The sequence below is a fragment of the Magallana gigas genome, chromosome 7 (genome assembly GCF_963853765.1).
Source record: "Magallana gigas chromosome 7, xbMagGiga1.1, whole genome shotgun sequence".
In the NCBI taxonomy this organism is placed as follows: Eukaryota; Metazoa; Mollusca; class Bivalvia; order Ostreida; family Ostreidae; genus Magallana; species Magallana gigas.
Window position 1 is genome coordinate 17,874,763 of NC_088859.1, and position 13,950 is coordinate 17,888,712.

The window sequence follows — 13,950 nt, forward strand, 5'->3', positions numbered from 1 at the left end:
GCCTTGAATATTTTCTAAAATATATTTCTCAATTCAACTCATTGTTTTAATAAATCTTTAATGAATATAAGAATGACACAGAGACATTTCATTCAAGCAAGAACACCTACAATACTTTTTTAAATCACTGCATTCTGCAGATCAATAAATGGGCAGCAGGCAGCTGCTCTCTATACTTACATTGTCTCCATCAGTAGCATTCACTTGAACCACTTGATATCCCAGAGGAACAGTGTCCAGTATGGTTCTACTGTAACTTGGTGGAGAAAATACAGGTGAGTTCAGATTCCTTGTCACCTGGATGGTCACAGTGGCATTGGCTCTGTTGTTGGGATACCGTGTGTCGTGGGCGGTAAGTCGAAGCTGCAAAGAAGCCGTACTAATTAGTCAGACATTCATAATGAAATTCAATTGTTATGATTCGAGTGTATTAATGTCCTTGACAATATATATATATATATATGTATATATATATATATATATGTATATATATATGTATATATATATGTATATATATATATATATATATATATATATATATATATATATATATATATATATATATATGGATCCTTACCGTGTAGCTGGTTCCCACATCTTTCCTCAGAAGAGCTTGATTAATGATGGTAATGTTCCCTCTGTCTGGAATCACTCCAAAGAAGGCTGGGGCTGCATTGTCACCAATGACAGTGTACTCAATTCTCCCCTGAAATTACCAACATTTCATGCAAATCAAATTCATGTATCTTGAATCTTTGGATCATCCAAAATGGTGTTATTATTTCTCAGCCGAATTTCACCAGTGCTTACTCTCAGATCTTGATCAATAGCTTCTGTGCTGAAGATGATAGCACCATCTGGGGTGTTCTCTGTGGTTGCTGAGCGGTATGGGGTGCGGATAAACTGTGGAGCGAACCGGTCTTTGATAACGTTGACAATTACAGTAGCATCAGCTGTGCGCTCAGGAGTTCTCTGGTCACTAACTTGAACTTGGAACTGTTGGAGAAAAAGAAAAATGACCCAGATGATAATCTTCCTCTTGAATCATGTTTTTTATGAACAATGTGTAAGTCTGCCACTAAAAATTTCAAAATAATTGCTGAACAGTCATCAGATTTGAATGTTGCTTCATATTTTACTTTTGGCAGGATATCCCTTTAAAAAATATGGTATAAAAATTGAACGTTTTACCGTATATTGGTTTTCTGCTCTTCCTTCTAAAACGTTCTTTAGAGTGATCTGTCCAGTAACAGGGTTGAGATAGAACAGGTCGATGTATGGCGACCCGCTCAGTATTCTGTAGTTCAGTTGATCCTTTAGACATAACATGAGAAATAATTTCCAGATTAATTTTCCACATAATCTTCAATGTGATAAAGTATACGTATTATTTTATCATTTTTTTCAAAGTTTTAAATAACAAACTTGTATGAACATGTACATCATTTTAGAAAAATAGGATCAAATTACAGAAGTACCAGGCAATATGTGCAGAAAAAACAGTACCAGTCCTTAAAGCTGTAATAATCATAAATCTTCAATGGATAAAGAATGTCAGCAGTACATAAACCTTACTTAAACAATCATGGTTTTGGGAGTAGATTATTCTGGTATTTCAGTTTTGCTTGTCTTTTTAGCAAAATTTCAACTTTCATCTTTTTTTGAACATTGTTAAATGGCTGTGGTAGTAGTTAAAATCTTGAAATTTATTGCAAAACTTAAATAAGCTTTCCCCTTAACCCTTTAACGCCTGCCGTTTTGACAGTTTTTGCAAGAATTTAGCGAACAATTTATGTGCATATTTCAATCATTTTTTTTTTTATATTTAGATGACCTTACACAAAAAAATTTTCAGTAAAAAAAAAAAAATCATTTTTTTCTCGTTTTCAAATATATCAATTTTTTTTATTGTATTCCATGTCTTTACATCATATCAGCAGTTTTCTCTCTGCGAGCATAAAAATGCATCAAAAGGCGCACTTGGCCATTAAAGGGTTAATTAATGTGAACAAAATCTAATCTAGACTTGTAGATATATAGCCAAGATATCATATGTAAATCTATCTACTGGTTATTAATTTTTGGCACAATTTTAAGCTAATATTTGTGGAAATAATAATATCCCAATTTTTTAATGACTATTATCTGACACAGTAAGTGCCATTTATTTTTTTTAATCCTAAATATTAAGTAAAATTAAGCTCTTGTCCACTGTCCACTTCAAAGCTTAAGTTTACTTAATATTTAGGATGAAAAAATAAAATGGCAGTTACTCTGTCAGATAATACATGTAGTAAATATGCACTTACTCTATCAGCATCTGTTGCACTCAGAAGAGTAACATTGGAACCCAAAGGAATCGTGTCCTCAACAGTGGTGGTGTATGTATTACTGGGTCTAAACACAGGACCATTTTCATTACGAGTGACACCAATGTTGACCATGGCAGTTGCAGTTTGCGTTGCTACTCCCCTATTAATGGCTTGTACACGCAGCTATGATAAAACATAATTGAATGAAGATGCACAAAATACCATTAAAGCTAGTATAGCAAGCAAAGTCAAACATTTACTATAAAAGAAATATCAAAAAATTAACATTAACAACATTTGGGGAAAAAAACCTTCATTTTTTCTTAAAAAGCCTCATGTTATCAATTTTACAAGCACTTGTACAATATAATATGTTGTGGTGAGTGCAAGTTTACCTGGTAGAAGGTAAGCCTGGCAGGATCAATGGTGAGCTGCTGTCTGACAGTGACTAGTCCTGTGGCTGCATTGACACTGAAGTAATCTGGTCCACTTGAAACACCCAGCAAGGAATACTCAATGCTAGTCTGTTTAAAACATGAAATTCCAATAGTGAATACGAGTACATCACAATGTTATTAGAATATATAATTAGATAATAAATATGAGGGTCATATACAGAACAACAAATTGCCCAAATACATTTATGACCATAACCCATCCTCTGTAATTACCCATGTTAACATTTTCAATTCAATCCTTTTGACAGGATTGATAATTATTCTTTAGCATTACTTTTTTTTATGTTGCTATAGTTTAAACCAATCTTTCGCTAAGAAACATGGCATAATTCTTTCATTAGACAATCTTCTCAACACTCCATGCAATAAATGTACTATATTTCTTTAAAAGTTGAACTACTCTTGCTAGCTGCCAATATCACCAATGGTTGCTAAAGACAAATGAGATTAAAAGGGAAGACAAACCCCTGGTGAGGCGACTGTGTTGGTAACAGAGTCTCCTACTGGTTTATTCTCACTGATTGTCACATTGTAGTTATTAGCACTGAATGCTAACACCCCTGTGTCTCGTAGAACATTGATACGGACCGTGGCAGTGGCCAAGCGCATAGGTGCTCCCTGATCCCTCGCTTCGACACTCAACTAGATCAAAACAAAAAGCTCTCGAATCAAAACAAGTCATTGAACAGGCATAATCATAGAATAAAATGATATACAACTCAATTAACACTGATGTAATATATGGAGAGAGAGAGAGAGAGAGAGAGAGAGAGAGAGACACTCTTACCCTGAAATTACTGGTGGAGATTGATTTAACCGATTTCAGGAGCACAATAACACCAGTGCTGGGATGTATGAAGAAATACTCCAGTGGATTTCCATCACCCCCAGTTATCACGTATGAGATTACATTATTTGGAACCTGAAGATTATCAACTCAACAAATTAAATTGACAGCCTTATTTAATACGGAAAGTACAAAAACAAAGTAAATTTGTCAAAAGACTTGATCCCTACAAACACTAGGATCTACTAAATGTTGAACAAATTGTTGTAAAATAAATAATGCTATAAAAACAAATCCATAGCTGAATGAATCTCTAATTGAAAGCATTACATACAAAGAAATCATCATCGGTGGCATTCAGGTCAATGATTTCTGATCCTACTGGCAGAGTTTCTGGGATGTTTCTGGTGAGATCCACAGCATGAAGGAAACGAGGATTTTCCCTGTTCCTTTGGACGGTGATCTGTACCGTGGCTGTGTCCGACAAGGGAGGCGACCCACCATCTGTCACTTGTACACGAGCCTTAAAGTAGATAAAGGGTTTACTGTTTAGAGTTCAAGTAGAATGTCAATTCTATAGACTAGTGAATTACTGTTAATGTTTGTCACATTATTTAATATCAACAATAACAAACGATTCAAAATCAGTAACTTTAACAAGTTGGAAAATCAAGTATATCATTTTCAACTGAATTGGAGTTCTACGTATTTGATAAAACTACAGTTTGCTGCCACTGTCTTAAAGATTTGGATAATCTTGTTAAATTAAACCAATGTTATATATGATATTAATAAAATTACCACAAAGTTGCCAATAGTTTGAGTCAGATTTGTTGTTGGTCTAGTAGAGATAACTCCAGTGTTTGGATTGATTTGGAACACGGTTGTAGCAGCATCATCACCAATCAGAGAGTAGGTCAAAACATTGAATGGACTCTGTAAAATGGTCAAGATTAGGAAATATTGAATAAGGATAAGATGAACATGCACAAGGTAAATTTGATCACTTAAAAAAAGTAAAGTGAAAGAAGTAATTGAGTTTCATTTATCTGGGTTATAATAGCACTAACTACCAGTAATAACTGGTTTGTGGGGATGTTATTTTATATCCAACCGTGAATTTATATACAAGTCCATGTAAAAATAGCATCCGACTGTGTATTCAAAAGTTTGTGGGAAGAAAAATATGTGGGCAGAGCAAATAATTTATTGACTATAATAAAAAATATCAATTCAAAGTGTTTACATCTAGCTGTCTGTCATGTAAAGCAATATGCAAGAAAAATTAAAATTGATTACACTTTAAGAATTCACATAAAGTTTAGAAATCTTACATCACTGTCGGCATCTCTTCCTATAGGTGTGAATACCGGGTCACCTCCAGGTGCAAACTGTTGAACCTCAGCATTGTAAGTGAATGTATTCTCAAAGAATGGGGCTGTGTTTCTGACCACAGTGATGGACACTAGCTGGGGGTTGTTGGCTTGTTTGGGTACACTTCCTTTATCTTCTGCACTGACTTGGAACTGAAAGGTAAAAGAAGTCATAGCTTTAGTTGCATACATGTTTATTTTTTTTTTACTTTCATGCTTGTACAATGTACATTAGACAGCTAGTCTTGTACACAATTACTTACATTGACTGTAAACGTTGTAGCTGTGTTTGGATAATCAAGCATGGATCTCCTTAACATAACAGCACCGGAGTCCTCATTCACCATGAAGAAATCAGTTATAGTTGTGTTGGAACCCACTATGAAATACCTCAGCTGGTTGTTGGGTGCCTATATAACATCAAATTTACTGTTACTGTGTAACTGTGTTGTGAAGGATTCATACTATCACTACTTATTAATTTCTGACATAAAACATGAAGTATATCTATTCCAGACAAGTATAAAATAATCAAAACTCCTTGTAATTATTTAATCAGTTTCTATTTTCACCCAAGAACTAAATAATTTTCTGTGCATGGTAAATATCACCCATAGTGATATACCTAATACTCCATATTCTCTTTCATTTTGAACCTAGTATATGCATTTCAATTATCTAAAAAGTTTTCAAATGACAATATAAGTTTTTTGATTGATAGTGGTAATAGTTCTTTGAAACAAAAAAAATATAAAATGATGATAGTCAAGGTTATCATTAACTATGCCCTTAGAGGAATTCTTCATATAACATTAAACTTTGTTGATACTAAATTAAACACTAGAGGAATGCCTTTAAAAAATTCACTAATCAGGATATTGAGAGAGAGTTGAGGTCTCTGAGGACCAACATCAAGTTGCACAATGTAACATAACTTACAAACTGATCTCCATCGGTGGCTAGGACAGTGACCAGGGGCAGAGAAACAGTCTGGGTTTCCAGGATTCGTCTGCTGTATTGGCCGGTAGTCATCACAGGACTGAAAATGTTTTTGTTCACTTTGATTGTTAGAAGCCCCTCGTCTTGTTTTCGAGGAGTACCTCCATCTTGTACGCGGACACGCAGCTGTAATTAAGCCAAGCAATAAAAAGATAAGTATTATGCATATCTCATTTTGTACAAGTTCATCAATATCCAAGTGTGAAGAGTCCCCCTATCCCAAATCTTTAAGACAAATTTGAAGCATTTTTTACAAAAGAAGGAACCTAAAAGGAATTCAGTAACATATAACCAACTTGAAATTTTTTCAATCATCCCAAATAACTCTTTCAAAATTGTGTTATCCATGACAGTACTCAAAAATATTGCCAACCTGGAATGTGGTGGCAGGGTCTGATGAGATAGACTGTCGCAATGTTACTGCACCATTTGGTGAAACTCGGAAGAACGTCGTTGACGAGCCATCTCCCACAAGTTCAAAGGAATAGGCGTTGAATGGAGCCTTCAAATACAAATCAGTACTACTGTAAATGTATTATATTTGGCACGTATGATATTAAGCGGAACAAGTTGGCGTAGATTTGAATTAGCATATTCCTGAATATAACTATTCTTTTATATATATATATGTGTGTGTGTGTGCATGACATTTGGCGATGTACTTGTTTTAGTGGAATCCGCATTCCATCAAAAGCATTAAAAAGAATACACAGCCAAATGTAATACATTTACAGTATTATTACAGTTGAAGATCATATTTATGTTTGATTGTACATGAATTGACATCAATGAAGGTTTGACTTATAAAGGAAGAGAAAAATAGAATTCTTACAAAAGTATCATTGTCCCTGCCATTGACCCTGTAAATTTCCTCATTGACGAGTTGATTTTCTTGGATTTCTTTCTCTGCGGGAAGATTCAGAATTTCTGGTGGGAACTGGTTACGATTCACATTTACTGTAAGAGTTGCCTCGGGACTGGTTCTAGCAGGATTACCTCCATCAGTTGCGAAAAACCTTACCTTCAAAACAGAAAATAAGTTTAGACATTACTTCCAAAAATGTATTATTTTATCAGACATTGTAAAAAAAAAAATTCATAAGCCCTGTGCTTTAATGATAGGTACTTTTCATAGCATTCCTTGCCTCTTATTGACATAATTTGCAGGACACTGCATGCATACATGTATAGTATATATTCGATACATATTTAAAAACTTTAAGATCATAACTCTTTCATTCATTTTCTGCACATTTTACACCAATAATTTTTTTTTTACCATATAATCTTATACTCAACACATTAGAATAAAGCCAACTAAAACAATGCCATGCAGATAGGCGACTGTCACTTTGCTTTACAAACATAAGCATTTTGACTGCTTTGCAATTCATTAAGTGATGGGGAAATCTTACCGTGAATGGGTCCCCTGTAATTCCCACAAGGCTGTTTCTCAGATAAACAAAGCCATCCACATCAACAAAGAACAAGTTCCTGTTAGGGGAGTTTGTTGTCATAGCATAGGTGACAACATTGTTTGGCACCTGTTGTACGAAAAAAACAATTATCTTTGTAATTTTATATACTGGTAAAATGTAAATTTTATATAAACATATTACAAACTGACAACAAATCGTATGTATCAATAACAGTTCATGAGTTGTAAGTCACTTAAGGAACAATGAAACCAGCACATTTTTCTCACTCTTAAGAGTATTCAGATCCACAAACCTTGTCATCAGCATCTACTGCCTGAATTCTGTACACAGATAGGGAGACACTGTGGGTTTCTGATATTGTTGTGACATAGTTATTGGGTGTGTTCACATTTATCCACTGAGGGGAATTCAAGTTTCTGTTAACAGAGACACGGAGCACAAGGGTTCCCGAGCAACTTGTGACTGTATTTACTGCATCCTCGGCTCTCACTCTCAACTGTAAAAATACATTAAAATCAGTCATCCAAAAAATTGCCAATTCCACATACGCATAACTATATTGCAGACCTTAAAAGTTTACATCTACGTTTCTGTGAATTAGTGGTCATTATCTGCGCATGCGCTGGATACTGCATATTTAGCTATGAATGTACGTAAGAGGACGAAGGATAATACCTCTTAAAGATGCCTTTTCATTGTGAAATAAAATGCACTGTGACAGCTTTGTAGATAAACATGCATGGATCTATAAGTAACAAACAGTGCATTTGACTTCAACTTTATAACAGCCAGCCTTTTCTTACCTGGTAAATGGTTCCCTGATCTGAGAACAATGAGGGCCCATTTGTGAAAACTTGGCCAGTTTGGTCATCAACTCTAAAGAAAACTTGGGCATTTTCATCTCCAATGAGAGTGTATCTGACTGTACTGAATGGAGTATTCTGCAAGAAAGCAAAATAACATGATTTTAATTTTTTTTCTTTCATTCTGAAATACTGTAGCAATAACATTTTTCATTATCTTAATTGCTACTTGACTTACTGCTGCATCTGGATCAGTGGCATTGGCATCATAAATAACCCTGCTGACTGAAGACTGGTCAATGGAAATGTCGACAACAGAAGATGCAAATGTTGGACAGTTCCTGTTTCTTAAAACAGTCACTCTCACTGTGGCCAGAGTGCTGCTGGATCTTTGAGGAGTTCCTTTATCATTGGCTCGTACAGATACCTGAAAACAATGACGATAGCCGACATGTAAATTTTACAAGTCTTTCAATAATAATTGTAGTTGATAGCAATTCATTTCTCAAAAAATTTGATAGGGTGTGAATGTTACTGGGATTCAAAGAATGCTTGCAGTTGAATTTCCTGCTTTTTATATTTGACAGCTAATATTTATGAAACGCTCAGATCATGATTATTCCTCTATAACTCTTACAGTGTAGAGTCCTGTGTCAGCATTGTCATCAGTAAGAGGCCTCCTGACATAAATCCTTCCTTCGTTGTCAATTCTGAAGTAAGTCTGAGCAAGTGCATCACCAACTATTTCATAAGTTACTTCGTTGTGGGGAGCCTGTTCAAAATAAATAGCAGTAAATTACCATCATTTCTTCTTATATATGGAAAACCAATTTCAATTTAAAATTTTAATTCAAACATATCAGTTGCAATTAGAAGTCAACTGTCATATATTCCATCCTTACTTTGGTGTCATTGTCACGTGCAGAAACTTCTTGTATTACAGTATCCAAGGCCTGAATTTCCCAGATTGTAACCTCATAGATCTGTTGCACAAACTCAGGAGCAAGGAGATTCCTATTGACGCTGACGGTTAGAATTTTCTCATCATACTTAGGAGGGTTGCCTCCATCGGTAGCCCTGAATGTTAGCTATAAAAATAGATACGTGTATCATAAACACATGTATAACTTACTTTGCAACTGTTTACATCTCCGTGGAATATAAAATGTTTTACTTTCGATTGAAGTAATGCTTTGAATAATTCAAATTGAAAACATGGGATGTCTGATAAAATCAATTAAATAAAAACACATGTCAAAAGTTTTATCTACAACCTCATGGTTAAAATTAGTTTTCTCAAAATCAAGTTACAATATTTTTACAAATATTTTTACGATGGGACTAGCCTGTCAAGAGATATTTACCCTGTATGTAGAAGCTGTATCAGGTTGTATGCTCTGTTTAAGACTCACTACACCAGTGGAAGAATCTACTTGGAAATAAATGGTTGCTGTTCCATCACCAACCAAGGAATATGTGATATCTCCGAATGGACTCTGTATAAAAAAAAAAAAAAAAAAATTAATTCAAATAATCAGATGAAGAATCTCCTTCAATTTTATTCATAGATTATTTTAGCCATTGATGATACTGTCATACCACTGTGTCAGCATCTGTAGCTCTGACAGTGAAAAAGCCTTGACTTGTTGGTTGATTTTCATTGATTTGTGCAATTGTTGGGATGTTCTGGAAGACGGGAGGATTGGCATTGCGATCAACATCCACTGTAACAGTTATAGTGTTGGAGAGAGGATTCAAACCTAGGTCCGTGGCAGTGACGGTCATCTGGAAAAAAACAACAAAATCACTTAGTACAGGTATCTAAAAATCTGTGAAAATAATAAAACAAAGTAACTCAATATAGATTGTACATTACACAAAGGCAGACCTGTAAGCAAGCATTTTTGTCTGACTCAATTTTCTGCACTTCATTTTACCTGGTATCTACTGCCAGTGCAAGGAGCATAGAGAAGGGATCGCCTCAAAGACAGACTGCCTGTTTGGGCATCTATCAGGAAACACTCAATGTCATCAGCTCCTTCTGTCAGAGAGTACCTCACAACATTGTTTGGTGCCTGTTTAACATAAATTAGAAAATATCATTAGACTGCAGAAAAGTCTCTAGAAACCTTGGCTTCATTGTAAAAATTGATTCATCTGTGCTATAATTTATACTGACTATATCATACATTGTACCTTTAGAATCAAAGTTTTTAATCATTTCATGCAGTGAAAAAAAAAATATGTAAATTTTTTTTTCTTTTAACCAATAAACTAGAGATGTTTTTACATACTTATTATATACAGAACAGTTATAAACATATTAAATATTTGTTCGTACCAGTGCATCACTATCATTTGCGGTGACTGCAATGATTCGTTGACCCAGACTCTGTGTTTCTGGGATACGTGCAAAGTATGATGGCAAGTTGAAGATAGGACGCTGATAGTTGCTTTTCACCGTTAAAGTCACCACAGAAACATTGGTTTTGCTGGGACTTCCTCCATCATAGGCCTCCACTCTCACCTTGATAAAACAGAAGTTATATCAAAATAATTCAAAATTGGATTTGTTGGCTAATGTTGCGATCACCAAAGTGTTTCTATGTTAGCACATTTTATCAACTGAATATATGAATGCAACATTCACCTTGAATTGATTTTGATTCACACCGCTCAACACATTTTTGATGGAGATCAAACCACTGTCCACTATTTGGAAATAATTTGGAGCCAAGTCATCTCCAGTGATTCTATACCGAACCAAACCAAAGAGCCCACGGTCATCGTCTCTGGCTGTGACCTGGAAAACACTTGCACCTAGTTGGATGGTGCCCTCCAGATCCTTAGAGTAAGGTTCATTGATGAAGTATGGGGTGTGGTCATTTTTGGTCACATACACAGTAATGGTGGCTGTTTCTACTCCTGTTGGGGTCAGTGGAGGATTACCACCATCTCTTAGAGAGACAGTTCCCTGTAAAAACATCACATATTAAAACTCAACAAAAATATTGCAAAAAATATTACATAAAATTTGATATTATATCTAAAGTAAATCAAACTTACTCATCATCATATTTTTGTCAGTTAATAACACTCATGGGTACCAAAGAATTATATATATTAAATAGAACATGTATTTAAAAAAAAAAAACTACAGTTAATTCTTTTTATACATATATGTAGTAACATGTCGTTTTACTTTGCTTCTCATCAAAACAGCTTCTAAGAATTTTTGTTAATATGTTATAAAATTCTAGTCTTAACTTCATTGGAATAGTTTTTGGACAAAAAATTCAATGATGCAGTGTGAAAATCCAAAAAAAAAATCAAGTAGAATTTTCTTACCGTAAATGTTCTGATATTAGTACTTGTCAATTGTTTCTTAACCGACAATTGTCCATTCTCAGACAGTGAGAAAAATTGCATCATGTTTGTATCTCCAGTTAAAGTTGTGATCCTTGTGTTGTAAGGAGCCTGAACAAGAAAGATTTACATGTATACATCAGACGAATGAATAGAGAATATTCTGTATTTAACAAATATTGGCATTGTCTTTTTATCTTCCAAAAAATTGCTGACCACTATATAAATATTTAAATATTTTAAATTTAAATTAAAATCCATCCTATTTCAAAAATCAAATTAAACTTCAAAGCACTAAAACATGACAGTTTCAATAGCCAATTTAAATCAACGTTTTTGCTTCTTACCTCTACATCATCATCTCTTGTACCCAAGGCGGCAATGGGGGTTCCCAAGTCTTGGGTCTCTGTAATATTTACAGTGTAAGCGGAAAGGGTCCACTCAGGAGCGTTAAGGTTTCTGGCTATCGTCACTAATACTGTGGATGTAGCAGTTAGACTGGGTGTGCCTCCATCTCTGGCCATGACCAAAATCTAAAATAAAATTCTCTTTGTATAAAGGGTTTTTTTTACATATAGGATGTACTTTGGAATTATTGAATGTGGCAGTTATACTGGAGGCGTGACCATCACATCACTAGTCATTCAAAATTACAAGCATATCATCCCATTCACATAGCCTGTCCCCAGTAAAATTGTCAAATTCTTTTGTGACCATCAAAAGAAAAGCCTAAACTAAAATAGGGCAAGATTAAAAGTATGTGTACATATACATCCAATTAGTAGTAGAAGTAGCACTCACCGAGGATCGTTCCACATTATTATTCTGCAGACTTTGCCTAGTGGTGATCAAACCGGTAGCAGGATTGATACTGAACAATGTCTGTGCTGTGCCATCTCCAATAATGGAATAGGTCACAGTGTTATGTGGACTCTGGAAATGTATCATGATATTAGAATTGAACGTGATGATGAAGAGATAAATGGAATAAGTTATATGACTTACAAATCTCTTTTCCCATGAAAAACATGTACATGTCATCAAATAACAGTTTACAACAAGCAAAAATAAATTCTTGTAACTCTTCCAATTCTCAAAGATGAAATCAAATATTCAACTTATCAGAGCTGAAAATATCCAAAGCAATTCAACTACTAGTAAATTTACAAAACCTATGGGCTAAAATCTGAGTACAGACAAATGTACCTGAGCATCAGCATCTGTTGCGTTGACTTGTCGCACTGTAGACCCACTTGGACTGTTGAAGTTTAGAGATGCAGTGTAAGGTTCACCTTGGAATATTGGGGGAAACAAGTTTCTGTTCACATTGATGGTCACTGTTGCTGCGTCCACTGCGAACCGTGTAGGACTTCCGCTGTCACGAGCCCGGACAGAGAACTAAAAGAGGACATCTGTTTACAGCAACAATTTATGCTCAAACAATTGTACCCAGCAAAAGTGTGAATAATGTGGTTGCACAAAATACTAATATATAAATGACACTCTTATGTAGAGGACCTAGACATATCATACAGTAGAGGAATCAGAAGAAACAAACCGTGTAGACTGCAGTGTTCAGATTGTCTGTGTATAGAGGTAGAGTGATGGAGATCAAGCCTCTGTTGTTCTCCGTGCGGATACTGAAGTAGTTTAAGCCTGCATTATTCAGATTGGGTGTGGTATCAGTCATCTCAAAAATTATTTCATTATTTGGTCGCTGAAACAGATAACATTCTCAAAATAATACAATATTCTTATATAATTCCTTTTGAAAACAATCAGGCTTTCCTAGTCATTTAAGGGAGCCAGGTCAATGATGACAACTGGTTCATGTTAAGTTTAATTAATCAAACACTTACAATTTGGTCTGCATCAGTGGCTGTTACAGTAACAATATCATCTCCAACTTGATGAGTTTCATAAATAGTGGCTGTGTAAGATTTGGGATTGAAGACCGGGTCATTCAGGTTCCTCAGGATGTTGATAATAGCAGTGGCAGTAGCTGATCTGGGAGGGGAGCCTCCATCCTCTGCCACAATTCTTCCCTATAGACATACATAGACAAGAAATCAAAATTACACAAAAAAATAACCATGTACAAGTTGTATGCACACATTAATTTAATTGGGTTTGTAGTGATCAACTACAAACCATACATAAATAAAAACTCAGCATGTTCTCCACATTGCAAATTACCAATATCTGCCAATTAAAATTTATAACTTTTTGAAGTGCTTTTCAGAGGTATGGTAAAGAATGATCACCTGATAAAGAGCAACGTCTTGGGAGGTTAATGGGCGTTGAACTGATATACTTCCTGTTGTTGGATTGATATCGAAGAATTGAGTGAAATCTCCATCTCCTATTACACGATATCTCAGTTGTCCATAGGGTGATGTCTGAAAGACAAAAT

The 13,950-nt window shown here is 34.9% G+C and overlaps 1 protein-coding gene across 1 annotated transcript in view; it reads right to left on the reverse strand.

Annotated features, from left to right (window-relative positions):
- LOC105344514 (uncharacterized) overlaps positions 1-13,950 on the reverse strand; it is a 77,660-nt gene that overhangs the window by 36,085 nt on the left and 27,625 nt on the right. The window contains exons 66-98 of the mRNA XM_066066030.1: positions 13,802-13,936; positions 13,397-13,582; positions 13,096-13,254; positions 12,744-12,935; positions 12,339-12,470; positions 11,885-12,070; positions 11,520-11,648; positions 10,822-11,145; positions 10,513-10,698; positions 10,109-10,246; positions 9,771-9,956; positions 9,536-9,667; positions 9,074-9,259; positions 8,809-8,943; positions 8,410-8,598; positions 8,172-8,309; positions 7,661-7,864; positions 7,345-7,473; positions 6,762-6,950; positions 6,303-6,431; positions 5,870-6,055; positions 5,194-5,340; positions 4,892-5,083; positions 4,359-4,493; positions 3,892-4,080; positions 3,558-3,692; positions 3,236-3,412; positions 2,708-2,836; positions 2,310-2,495; positions 1,192-1,314; positions 811-996; positions 578-706; positions 181-363 (exon numbers count right to left, since the gene is read on the reverse strand). Coding sequence (XP_065922102.1) covers positions 181-363; positions 578-706; positions 811-996; positions 1,192-1,314; positions 2,310-2,495; positions 2,708-2,836; positions 3,236-3,412; positions 3,558-3,692; positions 3,892-4,080; positions 4,359-4,493; positions 4,892-5,083; positions 5,194-5,340; positions 5,870-6,055; positions 6,303-6,431; positions 6,762-6,950; positions 7,345-7,473; positions 7,661-7,864; positions 8,172-8,309; positions 8,410-8,598; positions 8,809-8,943; positions 9,074-9,259; positions 9,536-9,667; positions 9,771-9,956; positions 10,109-10,246; positions 10,513-10,698; positions 10,822-11,145; positions 11,520-11,648; positions 11,885-12,070; positions 12,339-12,470; positions 12,744-12,935; positions 13,096-13,254; positions 13,397-13,582; positions 13,802-13,936 — 5,481 coding nt within the window. The remainder of the gene's footprint in view (positions 1-180; positions 364-577; positions 707-810; positions 997-1,191; positions 1,315-2,309; positions 2,496-2,707; positions 2,837-3,235; positions 3,413-3,557; positions 3,693-3,891; positions 4,081-4,358; positions 4,494-4,891; positions 5,084-5,193; positions 5,341-5,869; positions 6,056-6,302; positions 6,432-6,761; positions 6,951-7,344; positions 7,474-7,660; positions 7,865-8,171; positions 8,310-8,409; positions 8,599-8,808; positions 8,944-9,073; positions 9,260-9,535; positions 9,668-9,770; positions 9,957-10,108; positions 10,247-10,512; positions 10,699-10,821; positions 11,146-11,519; positions 11,649-11,884; positions 12,071-12,338; positions 12,471-12,743; positions 12,936-13,095; positions 13,255-13,396; positions 13,583-13,801; positions 13,937-13,950) is intronic.